The sequence below is a fragment of the Aptenodytes patagonicus genome, chromosome 1 (assembly GCF_965638725.1).
Source record: "Aptenodytes patagonicus chromosome 1, bAptPat1.pri.cur, whole genome shotgun sequence".
Classification (NCBI taxonomy): domain Eukaryota; kingdom Metazoa; phylum Chordata; class Aves; order Sphenisciformes; family Spheniscidae; genus Aptenodytes; species Aptenodytes patagonicus.
In genome coordinates this window covers 25507978-25522537 of record NC_134949.1, presented here as the reverse complement: position 1 = coordinate 25522537, position 14560 = coordinate 25507978, and the positions used below count along the sequence as shown (strand labels likewise).

The following is a 14560-nucleotide window of genomic DNA, read 5'->3' as shown; positions in this document are numbered from 1 at the left end:
CTTTAGGAAAACTGGCTTGTAGCCTCACATAACTTCATGCTTTTTATTTTGATATCTTCTATTAATGTATTTACAGTTTCATATAGTTGTATATACAAGTCTTTTTTAGGCCAATTAATTCTACTATGTTTTTCAAGCTTCTATGGACCAAAAGCGAAAAAGGAATCCTCCTTTCTAAAATCCCATCTTGATATAACTGTTCCTTTCAACCTAAATGTTTTGCAGACATTTTGAAATGATAATCCAAGGAATCAGCTGTCGCTCAAGGTTTCTTCCAGAGATGTTTGTAATCACGTTCATCATCTTAGCATGCTGACAAGTTATTTAAAACATAAGTGCTTAGGATAATCTCTTTACTCACACATATTGGTTCTGATCTAGAAAAAAATAAGAATCATAAAAAAATCTTCTATAATCTTCAACCGTGATGGATTACAGATTTTAATAAATGCGTGTCAGTTCCTCTCTCAGACAAAAGCCATATTCTAATTAATTTTTTTCTTGTAATCCAAGCTACAGACTCAAAAGACATATAGTCTGCCTTTTCAAACTGGGTCAAGTGTGGAAAAGATGTTATGTATCTCCTGCAAGAAGGAGGATATTAATAAAAAATGTCAGTTTAAGATTTTTTTTTTTTTTACAAAGCTGTTGTCATGTGTGCCAAGGAAAACCTGATTGGTGAGCTCCCTCCTAAGAAATCATCGGTGAGTAGAGAGCTAAAAAAAAAAAAGAAAACCTGAGTAATTTACTAACATCAACTTTTTAGTGATTGTGGTGGTGTGATTTAATACCTATGGAAAAGCTTTACAAAAGTCAGCAGTAAATGATGACTAGAAGCCATACAAACTCATAGCGATCAGTACAACAGCGTATTAGTTAAAGACCTTAGTATGGACTTTGAAAATCAGTTGATTAAACTAGTTAGCAATGTTTTATCACAATGCTTTACCTGGCACAGTTCATCGCGACGTCTTAGGATAACGTGTGTTATTTCAGATGGGTTGAAATTTTCTGTGGTAAACGCTTACTTCAAGACGAGTTTAGCAAAGTTAAACTTGTTTCTCCCTCTAATTGTTCCGAAGCATAAGCAAAGCAGGCTGGGGAGGAGAGGAGCCATGTTGTCTTGTTGGGATTAAAAACAGAAACGGCGACCCAACCACTACCGTAAGTCTGAGGCGTCCTAGGTTACAGTCTTGGTTTTCACCACTTCCCTGCAGCCACGCCAAGGTCTGACCATCCATTTCTTTTCACATTAAGGACTTTGGTGGATTAGGGACTTTACTTTCAAAGGGACAAGAGGGAAGAGAAGTCTCTCAGGACATTTGGCCACATTTTCCCTGATTCCCCTCTGTTTCCAATGGCATTCTTTTCTTTTTAGAACCAAAAAAGTAGAAAAAAAACCCCTTCTGGCTTACTGAACTCACACCCTTGTTTTAGCAAAGTCACCCTGTCACTAATTACAGGGTCATGGGATGTATTTGAGATGGTCTGATTTGCCTTGATAAATTCTGCTGGACACTCGAAGCTAAATTTATTTTTTCTCCCCCTCCTCGTTAGTTTTCCAGACTAATCACAATCACTTTACCCCGGATTTTTTTCCCCTTAAACAGCTATTGTGCTGTGAGCGCATGCCTTTTGTCCGGCAGTCACGCTTTTGTGCTCCAGTCCCTGAAAAGGGATGTAATTCTCATCTACAGGAATATCCGGGGCAGAGAGAGTGTGAAACAGTGAGGCAAAGAAGGGAGTCTGAGTGTAACGGGGCTCAAGCACCTCCATCCCAGAAAGAAACTGGGATCTTATCTGCCATGGAGAGCTGGCACTAGAATAAATTCCAAAATGAAAAAATAACAGAGACACAGTGACAAACAATCTGTTCCTTGCAGCCTGATGTGAACAAACAGCTTAAGAGCCTTTCAGCCCAGGCAGTGATAGCAGAAAGCAAACCGCGTATTCAGCCAAGGAAGGCCCTCAAGCTGAGATAGGCAGACACCAAGCTTTCATTTCTTCCTAGGGTACAGGGAGACATTATACATCTACTGTTCTGTAGCTTTCCACTGAAGTAGTTGTCCTTGAGCCCAAGCACAAAATATGTGCTAAAAAAATTGCATCTCTTAAGATTATAGCTGAAGATGATGTCTAGGTACAGAGATATATATGTAAAAAAAAATATATATATGGGTGTTCGATGTGGATGCTTAAACAATCCTTGAAGAGTCTTCTCTTGTGAGTCTAGCAAGAAGTATGGAAAGGTATTTCATGTACATAGAGAAGTCCATGTGTAGACATCCTTTCAATATAACCACCTATGTAAAAAACCAAATCCCATTCATATACATCTCATTAGAGTGTAAAGATGACATGACAATGAATCACAGGTTTTCAGATTTATTTTTCAAGCAATCTTGTGTATAAGATACAATTATCTTTCCAATAATATGCAATGAGAACTGAGAAGTCTAATCTTCATACAAAAGCTGACCAATAAATTCATTTAAGTCTAAACTTAGAAAATGAAAAGCAGCATTGCACTGGGAAACAGAAATATATTCTGATACAAAATGTTTCAAAAATAGAGGCAGTGTTTCTTGAAGAAAACACTCTGTAGTGCTCATTCTTTTTGTGCTCCAAAGAGATTACATACTTCTTAAAAATTCCAATTTTCTTTTCATACTGCATTTCCTAGGCAGAAAAGCAAGCAAGGTGCATGCATATATACAGTGTCACAACTCCATGGTTGTGTATTTGTGGGGTAAAGGAGGGAACAGAGAATTCTCAAGTGAAATCCTGGTTTCACCAAGCACTGGACTGGAAGGGACCAGCAGATACAAGTCTAATTTTAACCCTTAGTTGTTGGCCATTAATCTACCGGGGGAAGGAGGAGGAGGCAGCAGAGCGCAGAACATTCATTGCAGGCTCCATCCTTACCCCAGCTGCACGTACCAGCCATGCAACAGACCAACAGCCTGTAAGGTCAGTGGGAAGCAAAGCAACTCAGTGGAGCCAGGATTTCATCCGATACTCAGAACATGCATGGCACTGTAACAGAATCCAACTTTGACAGTACAAAAGCATTCAGTGGTTCAGTGTAAAAAGCCCTCCTCTGACAATAATACTCTGCCCTTCATTCTTCCTTCTCCCTTTGGCTCCTTTCGCCCTCCTCTTTGTTGGAGTTGCTACTTCATTACATATGCACAAAGAAAATCCACATCCTGAGTAGCAAGACTTGGAGATCAAAACTTCAGCTATTGTTACGGCTGCTTTTCCTACCGGGCAAAGCAACACCTGGAATTCCAGCCCCTCGGGACCGTGACAATAGCACTATGCTTCTCAAGAGGTAAAAGGCTGTGCGTTTATCAGCAAAGTGCGCTTGCGAGCAAAGTTGAAAGCAGACAGCTTCCAGCATCAGTATTCATCTTTAGAAAAGGGGAGCTCCAGACGATTGCACAGGTACCAGTGCAAATGCTATCTGCCCACAGCGTTGCATCTCACAGGCCTAACTCGTGAAGTCTAAGCCATGCTTGCATTGCACAGTGGTGTAGAAATCCCTGATCAAAAGCCACAAAAGCAGCCCTAAACTGGAAGGAAACAACTGCTGTTTTGTCAGAGAGAAGCTGCGCTCAAGCTAACGTTCAATTCTGGGCTGATGCGGCTAAACTGCCGCTACAGCCGGGCTGGCACACCTGTGCAGCACAGCACTTAGCATCAAATGAGCTGGTACGCTGGCAAACTTCATCAGTCTAAAGTGGCACTGTATTGAGTAGTATGGATAGGCTCCCAAATGAATGATTCAAAAGCATGATAGCAAAAGGACAGAAGTGAACTCAAAAAGTAGTGATTTAAACCTCTGAGCCTACTGCATTTCAAAGCTGCTTATACTACAGTCTATTCCCTTTGTAACAGTACTTAACCTGGACGAGGCACACAGTGTAAGTGGAAAGAGTAAACATGTCATTTGGAGCGGCTCCTAAGCACATTAACTGTGTTGTATTTCAGAATGCCCTTCCTAGCTGCGCAGCTAAACACTAATGTGCTCTCTTGACAGCACAAGGCAACACGTAACAGCAGGTATTTCAGCGTATCGCAACCAGCTTCCACTCTGTAACAGGAAAGGGTACGGGGCGGGGGGGAAGCTTGCTTTAAACTTCCTCCCTCCTAAAATTAATTTAAATTTACAGTCATAAAGAGAGGGATTTCAAAAATATTAAGATCTAGATTTCAAATATTTAACAGCTGAACATTTTCAAGATTTAACAGGATCTTATTTGCTAGTAGTGCAGAATTTCTAAACTATTTCTTGCATATTGTTATTGTGAAAACATTCACAAATACTGTTAAAAGGAAAGGGACAACAAGACAAAATTGAAGTATCACTTTCATCTCTGTTATTCTCATAAATTATTTTTACCACATGAACAATCAAGCTTAATCAATGGAATTCATTAACCAGACTTTTCCACCATGAAAGAACCCACTAATGGATTTTTCTTTCAGCTTAAATTTGTCTCAATAATAACCCTATACACTTAGAAGATAAACTCTATTAATTAAAAAAAAAAAAACACCAAAAAAAACAAACCCTCCCAATATATTTTAGGAAACATATAAGGAAAGATGTGACTGATGCTGAAACACATACATGAAAGCATAACAGTTTTAAAAGGAAAATACCACAATTCATGCATCTGGGTATCTACAGTTCCTACATCAGTCAGGCGACCGGTTTTATGGAAGGCATCATTTGTGTGTGAAGTGGCAGGTGCTGCCTTTCTTTAGCTGGTCCAAATTGAGATTCTTAAAGTGGGGGGAACGAAACAAAGCCAAAACCCGATTCAATCCACTGCTTCCAGTTACTGTTTGATAACGCTGCGAGTACTGTACACAATGCCTTCTGCCCGAACACGTTCAAGTATTGGTCCGTAAACATTCTTTGTCAATGGTATAACCATACCTTTGGCATCTATTTCACCTGAGATAAAGGTAGGGAAAAAAAGGTGTTAAGTGCTGGGTTTACCTGGCAAAGCTTTGGCAGCGGGGGCTGCAGGGCGGCCTCTGTGAGGAGAGGCCGGGGCTGCCCCGCACCGGACACAGCCGGTTCCAGCCGGCTCCAACCGACCCAACGCAGGGCACGGCTGAGCCCTTCAGCCAAGATGGCGGCGCCTTGTGGAAAATGTATTTGAGAAAGGGCAAAATGCTGCACAGCAGTGAGGAGCGAGGAAAAAAAGTGTGAGAAACAGCCCTGTGACACCAAAGTCAGAGAAGGAGGCAGGGAGGAGGTGATCCAAGTGCCGGAGCAGAGACTCCCCTGCAGCCCATGGAGAGACCATGGTGGAGCAGGGGAAAAGTGTGAGGAGGAAGGAGCAGCAGAGAGGAAGTGTTATGGACTGACCACAGGCCCCCATTCCCCATCCCCCTGTGCTGCTCGGGGCAGAGGGAAGAGGCTGAGGAGTCAGGAATGGAGGAGTGAAGTTGAGCCTGGGAAAAAGAGGCGGGGGCGAAGGTGGTGTTTTGTCTTTGTTTCTCGCTATCCAAACCTATTTTTAATTGGCAATAAATTAATTTTCCTCAAGTTGAGTCTGTTTTGCCTGTGACAATAACTGGTGAGTGATCTCCCTGTCTTTATCTCCACCCATGAGCTTTTTCATCTTATTTTCTCCCCCTGTCCTGCTGAGGAGGGGGAGAGAGCAGCTGGATGGGTGTCTGGCAGCCAGCCAAGGTCAACCCACCACAAGTAAAAATATCAATTTGCAATTATATAAATTTCAATTTTTATATTTTTACATATATATATATATACACACACGCAGATTTATCAACCTTGGCATTATGTTCTCACACAGCAGCAGTACTGTATCAAAGAACAAGGGAAAAAAGTTTGAAATAGCATACACAGCTTGAATTTGATTCATAGAGCTATGAAACTGTGATTAGGTGAAAAGCATCTAAACTTCAAAAGTTTGTTTTCTGTTTTTTTTTAAATTACAAAAAAGACAAAACCAAAAAAAAACCAAACCCAAAGTTTTTGCTCATTTCAGTTAGCCAGGAGAAGAATGAAGTTTTAAAGATTAAGAGCAAGCAAGGGGAAATCACGCTATTTCCTTAAACATGGTGATGACTAGGCAGAGTCTGCCTATTTACATACACAGACAATATGATCAGGTAATATGCCCCAAGCCTCAAATTTGATCAATCTGGAAAGTAGCAATGGAAGTTACTAGGTTTGTTCAGCACAGGTATACTTTAGCCTGCTTCACTGTGGCATAATCAATTGTAATATACCATACCAAAGGTCCCCTCTACACCAGTGAAACACTGAAGATTAAACTACTAAAAATCTCTATAGATTAAGAAGTTAAGAAGAGTCACTGAAAAATCCAAACATGCAGATTAAAAATTCCTGTAAAGACAACAGGAAGAGTTTGATTAAATTAAAAAAACAAACAAACAAAAAAAACCCAAACTAAACCAAAAACTTTTATACACTTCAGAAACACTACACATCTGCTTTCTACAGGCAGGAAGATCCAGAGTGATGAAATACTGTTGCTGAAGCCTGAACAGTCACTTACCATCTAGAACCATCTTAGCAGCAATAGCCGTGGGGTATCCTACTGTTTTAGCCATCGCAGAATATCCTTTGTTATCACCATAGACAACCAGATCAATAAATTTGTCTTCCAAATGACCAGAAGGATGCCTGAGACCTATTTCATTTCTCATAACAATCATATCTCTCTCTCCAGTGCCTAAGAGAAAAGCACACAAACTATTCATTACTTGTATTTCAGTCATATCAAGATGAGGCTCCTGACGAGCACGGCACCGTGCATACACAGCATGTATATCAGGGACGTGACTTAAGATAGGGACTATTAGGGAGGACAGAATATTAAGATGAAACTAAAAACATAACAGGGAAAGAAAAGGATAAATTAGGGGAGTAGAGAACATCACAAGACATTAAAAAACCTAACATGAAGAGTTTTTAATGAAGGTGAACAAACTAATCTAATTAAGGCTGATAAGAGATATTGACTTCTTCCACTCAAAGCCATGAAAAAGAAGAATTTCTCACATACCAAAGGGCAGCTTCATCTCCATGTGCTTCGCAAGAGCGCCCACAATGGAATCTGCTGCTGGAACTGGTTCATCTCCCAATAAACCTAGCCTGGCAGAAGAAATGAGACAGATTTATATCATTACCTATCAACAGCTTAGTCTCAGTTTTGTAATTTCCAGCTTGTTCAGCATACCAGTTTAACAGTCTCAACATGGATGAAAATGGATAGAATTCAAACCTTTTTTTTTTTTTTTTTACCCTTTAAAAATCACTGGAACATTTTACCATTCTACTGCCTCCAGCTGACTTTTGTCCTTTTCCAGTTTGCTAAATACAGCTTCTTTAAGAACATGGTACTCAGCAGGCGGCTTAATTCCAACCAGTTTGCACATGAGCTCTTTCTGTATTAAAAGGAAAAAAAAAAATTCCTGAAGGCCTGACATCTGTTCCCACTCCTTTTCCGTCAAGGTTTCAAGAACCCACTGCTCCACTAAGCTCAGTTAATATCCAGGACTTCTAAGAAGACAGGTTATGCGTACAGGGAAAGTAAGATAGTTGGAGATTTTTAATCGCAACAAGTGAGAATAGGGGTCATCTTTTCCTAAAACACTTTGTACCCCACCACTCAGCTGCTTCCCCCTACTTTTTAGTCTTATCCCTTCCTCTGGCAGTGAAGAAAGAATATAGAAATCTGCATAAACAAAGAACACTGGGAGGATGTTAGGGTGAAAGAAGCCACCTGGAGATAGACAGAGAGTCAGGAACTTAAGGATATCTTTCAGCTGGTCTAGAAATGGAGAACATCCCTTTCAAAAGGAAGGAAACAGACTGATGAGATGAACAAGGCTCTGGCAATCCTGGGAATATTACCAAAAAGCTTTCTGAGGATTTTTGTGCATATCTGAAGGCCATTTTGTGCTATCTAGATGATAATTATTGCTTGCTTCATTCACAGCAAGACGGATAATAAACAGAGCTATGAACAAGATATGAAGCAAGCAAGAAGTGCAGAGTCTGTTTAGAAGCCCAGGTTAGCCTATCTCCTCTGCTTCCTGGGCAGAGTAGATAAGGGGAAAGTACTAAGATGTAACAACATTGCTGAGACAAGGTTTGCAGTGAGACTAATGAGTTTATAGTTATTTTCACAGATTACATGACACTGTATACTTATTCATTGAGGCTAGAAGGACTGGAAATTCTAGCCATCCTTGCAAAGAAAACTTGAAGATATCAACCCTAAAATTGAAAGGGGACAAAAATCATCTCAAAAAAATAAAAGTAATTCCCATACAGCAGCCCAAAAACTCCTGGAGTTTGCGAAGATGAGCAGTGCTGTATATTAGTCAGAGACAAGCAAGACTGGGCCTCTTCACCTTCTGCTTTCTTGGTTTTGAGAACACTCAAGACATTCTTAACCTGAAATAATGGCATCATCATCAGAATACTGTGCTCTCCTCAGACCATCACACAGCATAAGCCTGGTGTCTTTTTCCAGATTAATGCTGATAAAAGCACAAGGAAGGAAACAGGAGACAGATCTGAATTTTGTTCATCTGAGTAATAAACAAAGTTACTCTCTCAGGGGTTTGCAAAATGGAAGAAAAATTTCTCACAAGACAGACAAGCAGACCTGACAAGTAATAAGCTGTTTGTCAGTTCAGCTCTCTTTACACCACACTGAAATACGAAAATCCCCGCTTTGGCCACAGAGACAACCAAAACGTTGACTGTCAAATGTAACAGCAGCACATCATAGGAGTCATACCTCGGCTGAGATTAAGATGAAGTGAGGCATCAGAAAGCAAGACAGAAAAGCAGCATAACAGAAGACAAAAAAAATGCTTGTACAGAGTTTTAACAGAAAAAAAGATTTTAATATACTCATTTAGGCATGTTCTCTTACTTCTTGATGCCCTAAAAAATACTTTTACACTGAAAATCATGGGCCAGTACCAATATGGACACTGCAAACTCACAGCACTGAGGGCTAGATTCTGACTGACAGAAAATTTAAGACAAATCATAAAAATATTGTACGGGACCTCTGAGGGTCATCTAGCCCAACGCCCTACTTGAAGCAGGAGTACCACCAGCACTCCAGTCAGCCATGGCTTTGTCTAGCCGAGTCCTGAATGCCTCCAGTGTGAGAGACTCCAGAGTCTCTCTGGGGAACCTGTTCCAGCACTGTATTGCATTCCTGCTGAAGAAAATCTTCCTAATTTCCAGGAACAAAAAGCAGAGAAGACCAGGATGCAACACAGGATTCCCACTGCTAAGCACACCCAAGCCTAGCAATAAGAAAAACATTAATAAAACAGAGGAAAGAAGGCAGAGTAATCAGAGTAACTCACCCAGGTTAGAGGTGGCGTGGTTGAGCTTAGCAAAGGATAAGGATCTGGGTTAATTAATCCTAGTTTTACAAAGCCTCCCATAGTTTTGGAGTATCCCTGAAATAAAAGAATAACATGGTTAAAAATAACAATCACTTGAAACTGAGGTGAGTATTTCTCCTTGGTTTGAATGTAGTGGTGGACACAACCATGGTAGCGTTAAGCATTATTCCCATGGGAAGACAGCCACAATGACATGATGCCAGTGGGGTTACTGCTACAGAGCGGTACCTTCCCCAGCCCCTCTCCGCCCCTCCTCCTACTTTTTCAATACCCTCTTTAATGACTTATTCTGCCATCAATACTTCCATGGCAAGTAGCATTGGTTCATGAGATCAAAGGGCTAAGCTGGCCAGCACTTGTTCAAACTCCAGCACGTCATTACAGATGGGGTTATATCTGCCAGCTGGCCCATAAACAAACTACTGAACACAGAGAACCCAACGCTGAACTCAGCTCACCCCAGTTTTACACTAGTGTGATTGTATGGACATCAGATAAACTGATTTTAAAGATAAGAATCTTGTGTGTTTGTATCTTTCCTTCAGGAATATCAGAGAGACAACCAGGAGAGCAGTGGAATGGTATTTAAAAGGGGCTGCAATAGGCTGCACGATAAAAGAAGTCTCAACTGGTTTCTGCTTATTTTTGTTTGCATCTCCTTAACACTCCCACACAGCTGCTGGATATCTGAAAACACTTGCATGTAAGTGACTAGAAATACTGTAAAAAAGCAGAATGGTGGAAATAAAGCACCCTGACAGAAGGCTAATTATAATTAGGAGCCACCTCCACTGGCACTAGGTTATCGGCTCAGATGGCCTTGCAGTGAGATCTTTCTGTGACACCTCTTTTTAAACTGACTCCATTAGCTATCTGAACTTAATCTATAAAAGGCACTCTGAGGAGATGTTAGCCTCCGCACTGAACGGATTGCTTTCTGCTCTGCAACAAAGCAGCGTGTGCAAAGGCGCAACACTAACTTCTGCCCTGCTCAGCACTATGTTCTGGCGTGTAGGTACCATGCATGTAAGAGGCATGGCAAGCTCTTCCACGCAGCCCTACCAACATCACCCCAACCCAAAGTGATGGACCTGCTTTGGGAGTTTAAAAAACAGCACTAAATACAGAAACGTCATTCTTGCGGCACAACGGTAACAACTGTTCATGTCACCCTGATATTTTTGCTTTTCCTTGTGCTAACACACAAAAGAAGAAAATTTTACCAGGCACCCAATGGGAGAGTAGATACTGTCATATTAACACTTCATGACGAGATAGATGCCTTCCACATATTTTTAGCTTCTGAACAAGAGGTTGTATCTAGACTGACAAAAAGAGAGCTATTGCAATTTGTAACCCTTATTCCCCCACATTGGCCTTCCATCTTCTTCTGCTAAGCAAGCCTCCCTCCCTCCCAGAAATAAAGAAAAACTGTTGTTGTACTGCAACAGAGGGATTAAGAGGGAAAGGACATACACATTCCTCTAGCCATGTACAACAATAACTTAAACCTTGACATAAACCTTAACTCAATAGTCATATCATGACATCCATAAAAGCTTTTTCGAACCTTCAATATGGTTTTAGGTTTATTCCTTCTTAATGTATATTGACCAACAAAATAAAAAAAAAGAAATCTGAAAGAAAAAATAGTATGTTTTGATTCTGCTTTGTGCACCTAACAAATGAAAGGAAAAGAGTCTATCAGTTAGAAGGAAAACACATTTATCTCTTAACATTTTACTTAACTGACCAAAATGTTAAAGCTGCTCAAATTCAAGATTTCCAGTTACTTAATGAAAAACTTTCTCAGTTTGATGGAAGATGGTAAGATTTTTACATTATGTTTTTCCATAGGAATATAAGCAACAAACTGTAAGTTCACATTTTTACCAACTTTAAGAGAATAGATCAATTCTTAAAAATATGTAACAGCAACACATATCACACAAACCCGTCAGATTTAATTTTTTTTCAATCTTCTATTGATCTGACACCAAATACAGAGCCAGAGAAGAAAAGAAACACAGATACAGACTATGCAAGCCAACTGACCAGCTGCCTAAAACAAGTAAAACTATTTTTCTGGTTTGCAACAAACACGTGTTAAATAAACCGAATAAAGCTACATTAAAAAAATGAGAGAAGTGCTTTCAGTTCTCTCTCATTTGGGATAGAGGAGAGCTCATAAATAGCAAGTACAGAGCTATAAAAGGCTGACTTTTAAATGTGCATTTTTCTTGAAACGACAACATTCATCTCTTGAGGAAAACAATAATTAATAACAACAGCAACTTACTTTGTATCTTAAGGTGCCTCTCAACAAAGTGTGAGCTGTCTGAATACCATACGGCTCAGCATATTTTGTACTGTCTCTGTTAGGAAAACCTTCGAGATTTAATCCTGGGAAAAAATCCATCGGAGTAACAGAATCAAGTAATGCTCCTCCAGCTGGAATATTGATAATCTAAATTTTGTGAAAGAACAGCAATATTATTTCGGTGCAGTTTTATTTAATTTATTTTACAACAGAAAAGATGAAGTATGCTCAAAATAGGAACAATACGCTTAAGTGCTTCTGGTGCAAACAAAGGCCCAATCTAAATAAAGCAGTTGCAACAAGCCATTTAAGCATATCCTGTGATGGAGGAGCATGCCCTATGTCAGCCATTACTAATCAAAGGGCTAAAACAAGCCACAGCCTTCTCACACACACTGTTAATTCCTGCTGCACTTACATTAAAGTGGCAGGTTCCCATTTCACTTGCATTAGTGTAATTTTGGAGCACCTCCCCAAACTACACCAGTGTGAAGGGAGAGTCTGCCCATTGGCTCCCTTTTGACCTTTCTGGTCAATTTTTTTATTCTCTTTTTTTATGGGGAAGGAGAAGGCAAATGTAAACAGAAGGATGGGGTTTTGTTTCCTTTTTTTTTTTTTTTTTTTAAGATTAAAACAAATCAGGTGATATCACACTGATATAAAATTGCTGCCCATGTGTATCTTCACTTGCAGCTACAAAGCAAAGAAAGAATGTACCGTTGAAGGAAAACAAAATAAGGTTGACTAGTTCTATTATCACTCCCAACCAAAGCCTTGAACCCTGCTTCCTTCAAGCAGCTGATGCACAGATCTGCTATGCAGCATCAATACAAACTCATTTTGTGACTTCTGAGCAAAGGGGCAAGGTTTCCTTCTAGAAGAAAGACTAAAGTAATGAAGTCTGCAGCAATGCCGAAAGATCTTATTGTGTTTGTCAGGCAAGACACTAGTGTGGAAGAATCCTGCACAACAGTCAAAGACAGCTAAGGATTTAGTGGCAAGGAGGAAAAATTTTACAATTTACTGACAAGCTCGCACAGTGCTCTCATAATGAATCATTCATATGCATGATCTAATTTTTTCTAGCGATGGGTGAACCGGGTCAGAATTAAATAAGAAACATTGTCACGTTCTCCAAGAGACCCTTTCATCTGAAACTTATAACTATGTGTTGTTGCTTTTTAAACAATGATCCAATGTATAATCCCTGAATTTCTCCTTTCTTACTGCAGTAAGAACACTAGAGCACCAAAATGTCATGATAAAACATCTCAAAAGATTTCTCAGTTTTGCAGATCAAAAAGTTTAGATAATTAGCTAAACTTTACAGTGGTTATACAAGGCAGTGCCCTTGACATTTGAAGAGCCCCTGCTCAGTAACTACTCTGAGCAAGTGGGAGAGATCAAACAGATAGGACTGGAAAGCAGAAATGTGATAATGGCTTGCAATAGCTTTGCACAAATCAGTTATGATCTTTCCATAAAACAGATGCAGTGACATTTGCTAGATTAAGCCTACTCTAATGACTCCTGCACAAATAGCAAAACAGAGCTCAAATAAAACACATCAGAAAGCACCGTACACTTTCACAAAAGCCAGTCAGTGGGTTATTGGTATTACAGACTGCACTGAAAGAAAAAGAAATCAAGAGTTCTGCTACACACTGTGCAAGTACAGAATGAAGCTGTTTGGTTTACAAACACCACTAGACAGAAAAGCAAGTAGAAGGATGCACTCTCACCTTTGTTTCACAGAGCCAAAGACAGGGCAATTAAGTGGCAAAAGCAACACACAACAGGGATGGAAGCTGAACCCAGAACACCAACCTCAATCCAGTGCTTTAGCCATTAGAACACGCTCCCTTCTTTGCAATCAGCTTCCATATAGTAAGTAGGAATTAAGATGGCAGCAGCCAGGCACCATCACGCTCCAAACATAGGATTAAGTGATGTATGCAGCTTGCTTAGGCAACTGACTGTCACTGGCTTGAAAGTAAACACAGCACCTTAAGAATCCCAATTTCCTCCTTAGCCCAATACCACCTTCTTTGTCTGGCTTTAAATGGAAGTCTTAAGATTACTTCACCTCTCCATTTTTTAAATACGTAGCAGACTGAACTGTATTCAGCAACACTCCTTGTGGGCTCCAGCTGAACTTGTATCTCAGAGGATTGTCAGAGTGCTCTGGAGCTGGTAGACCACCGCAGAAAGAAGTGTAGGATACAACCTGTCAGATTTATCCACAGGAAAGAAACAATGAAGAGAAGACACACCAGGATGCAAACAGCACAGAGCTATCCCCATTAGCTCTTAAACTTTCTGCTGATGTTATCCCCCAAATGGGCCAAATCTACAGTAGACGGGGAAACCAAAAGAATTTCACTGAGCAACAGTGTCAAGCTGTCACACTGCAGGCACTGTCCGTAAAGGAGAGGAAAACAAAACATACACTGGGACAAAGCCATCTTAGTTGATGGTCTCACCAATTGGATTAGTTGGCACCAAATTCCAAGCATCAGAAAAAGTAAGGTGTCCAGAGTACGTTACACATCAGTGACATATCCAAAAACTGGGTGGTGTTAAAGGAACAACTTTACTAATAAAATCTTGGCAGAACTATGCACTACCTGCCAACCTTACCGTAGCACCAACTTCTTTTGCCTTGTCAATACATTCCATCGCCAACATATGGTCAAGACCAGGATCCAAACCCATTTCGCTGATAACTGTAATACCAGCAGCTTCTACGCTAAAAATAACAGAAATGCAGAGCTGTCAGAATATTCACTA

At 40.2% G+C, this 14560-nt stretch overlaps 1 protein-coding gene across 4 annotated transcripts in view; it reads right to left on the bottom strand.

Moving 5' to 3' along the window:
* Positions 1 to 2369: 2369 nt before the first annotated feature.
* The window catches only part of AASS (aminoadipate-semialdehyde synthase), a 32883-nt gene continuing 20692 nt past the window's right edge, over positions 2370 to 14560 (bottom strand). For all 4 annotated transcript variants that reach the window (XM_076330063.1, XM_076330037.1, XM_076330047.1 and 1 more), the window contains 8 exons: positions 14411 to 14519; positions 13857 to 13997; positions 11750 to 11917; positions 9409 to 9504; positions 7343 to 7458; positions 7077 to 7165; positions 6567 to 6743; positions 2370 to 4966 (listed from right to left, as the gene is read on the bottom strand). In XM_076330063.1, the coding sequence (XP_076186178.1) occupies positions 4848 to 4966; positions 6567 to 6743; positions 7077 to 7165; positions 7343 to 7458; positions 9409 to 9504; positions 11750 to 11917; positions 13857 to 13997; positions 14411 to 14519 (1015 nt within the window). In that variant the 3' untranslated portion in view covers positions 2370 to 4847. The remainder of the gene's footprint in view (positions 4967 to 6566; positions 6744 to 7076; positions 7166 to 7342; positions 7459 to 9408; positions 9505 to 11749; positions 11918 to 13856; positions 13998 to 14410; positions 14520 to 14560) is intronic.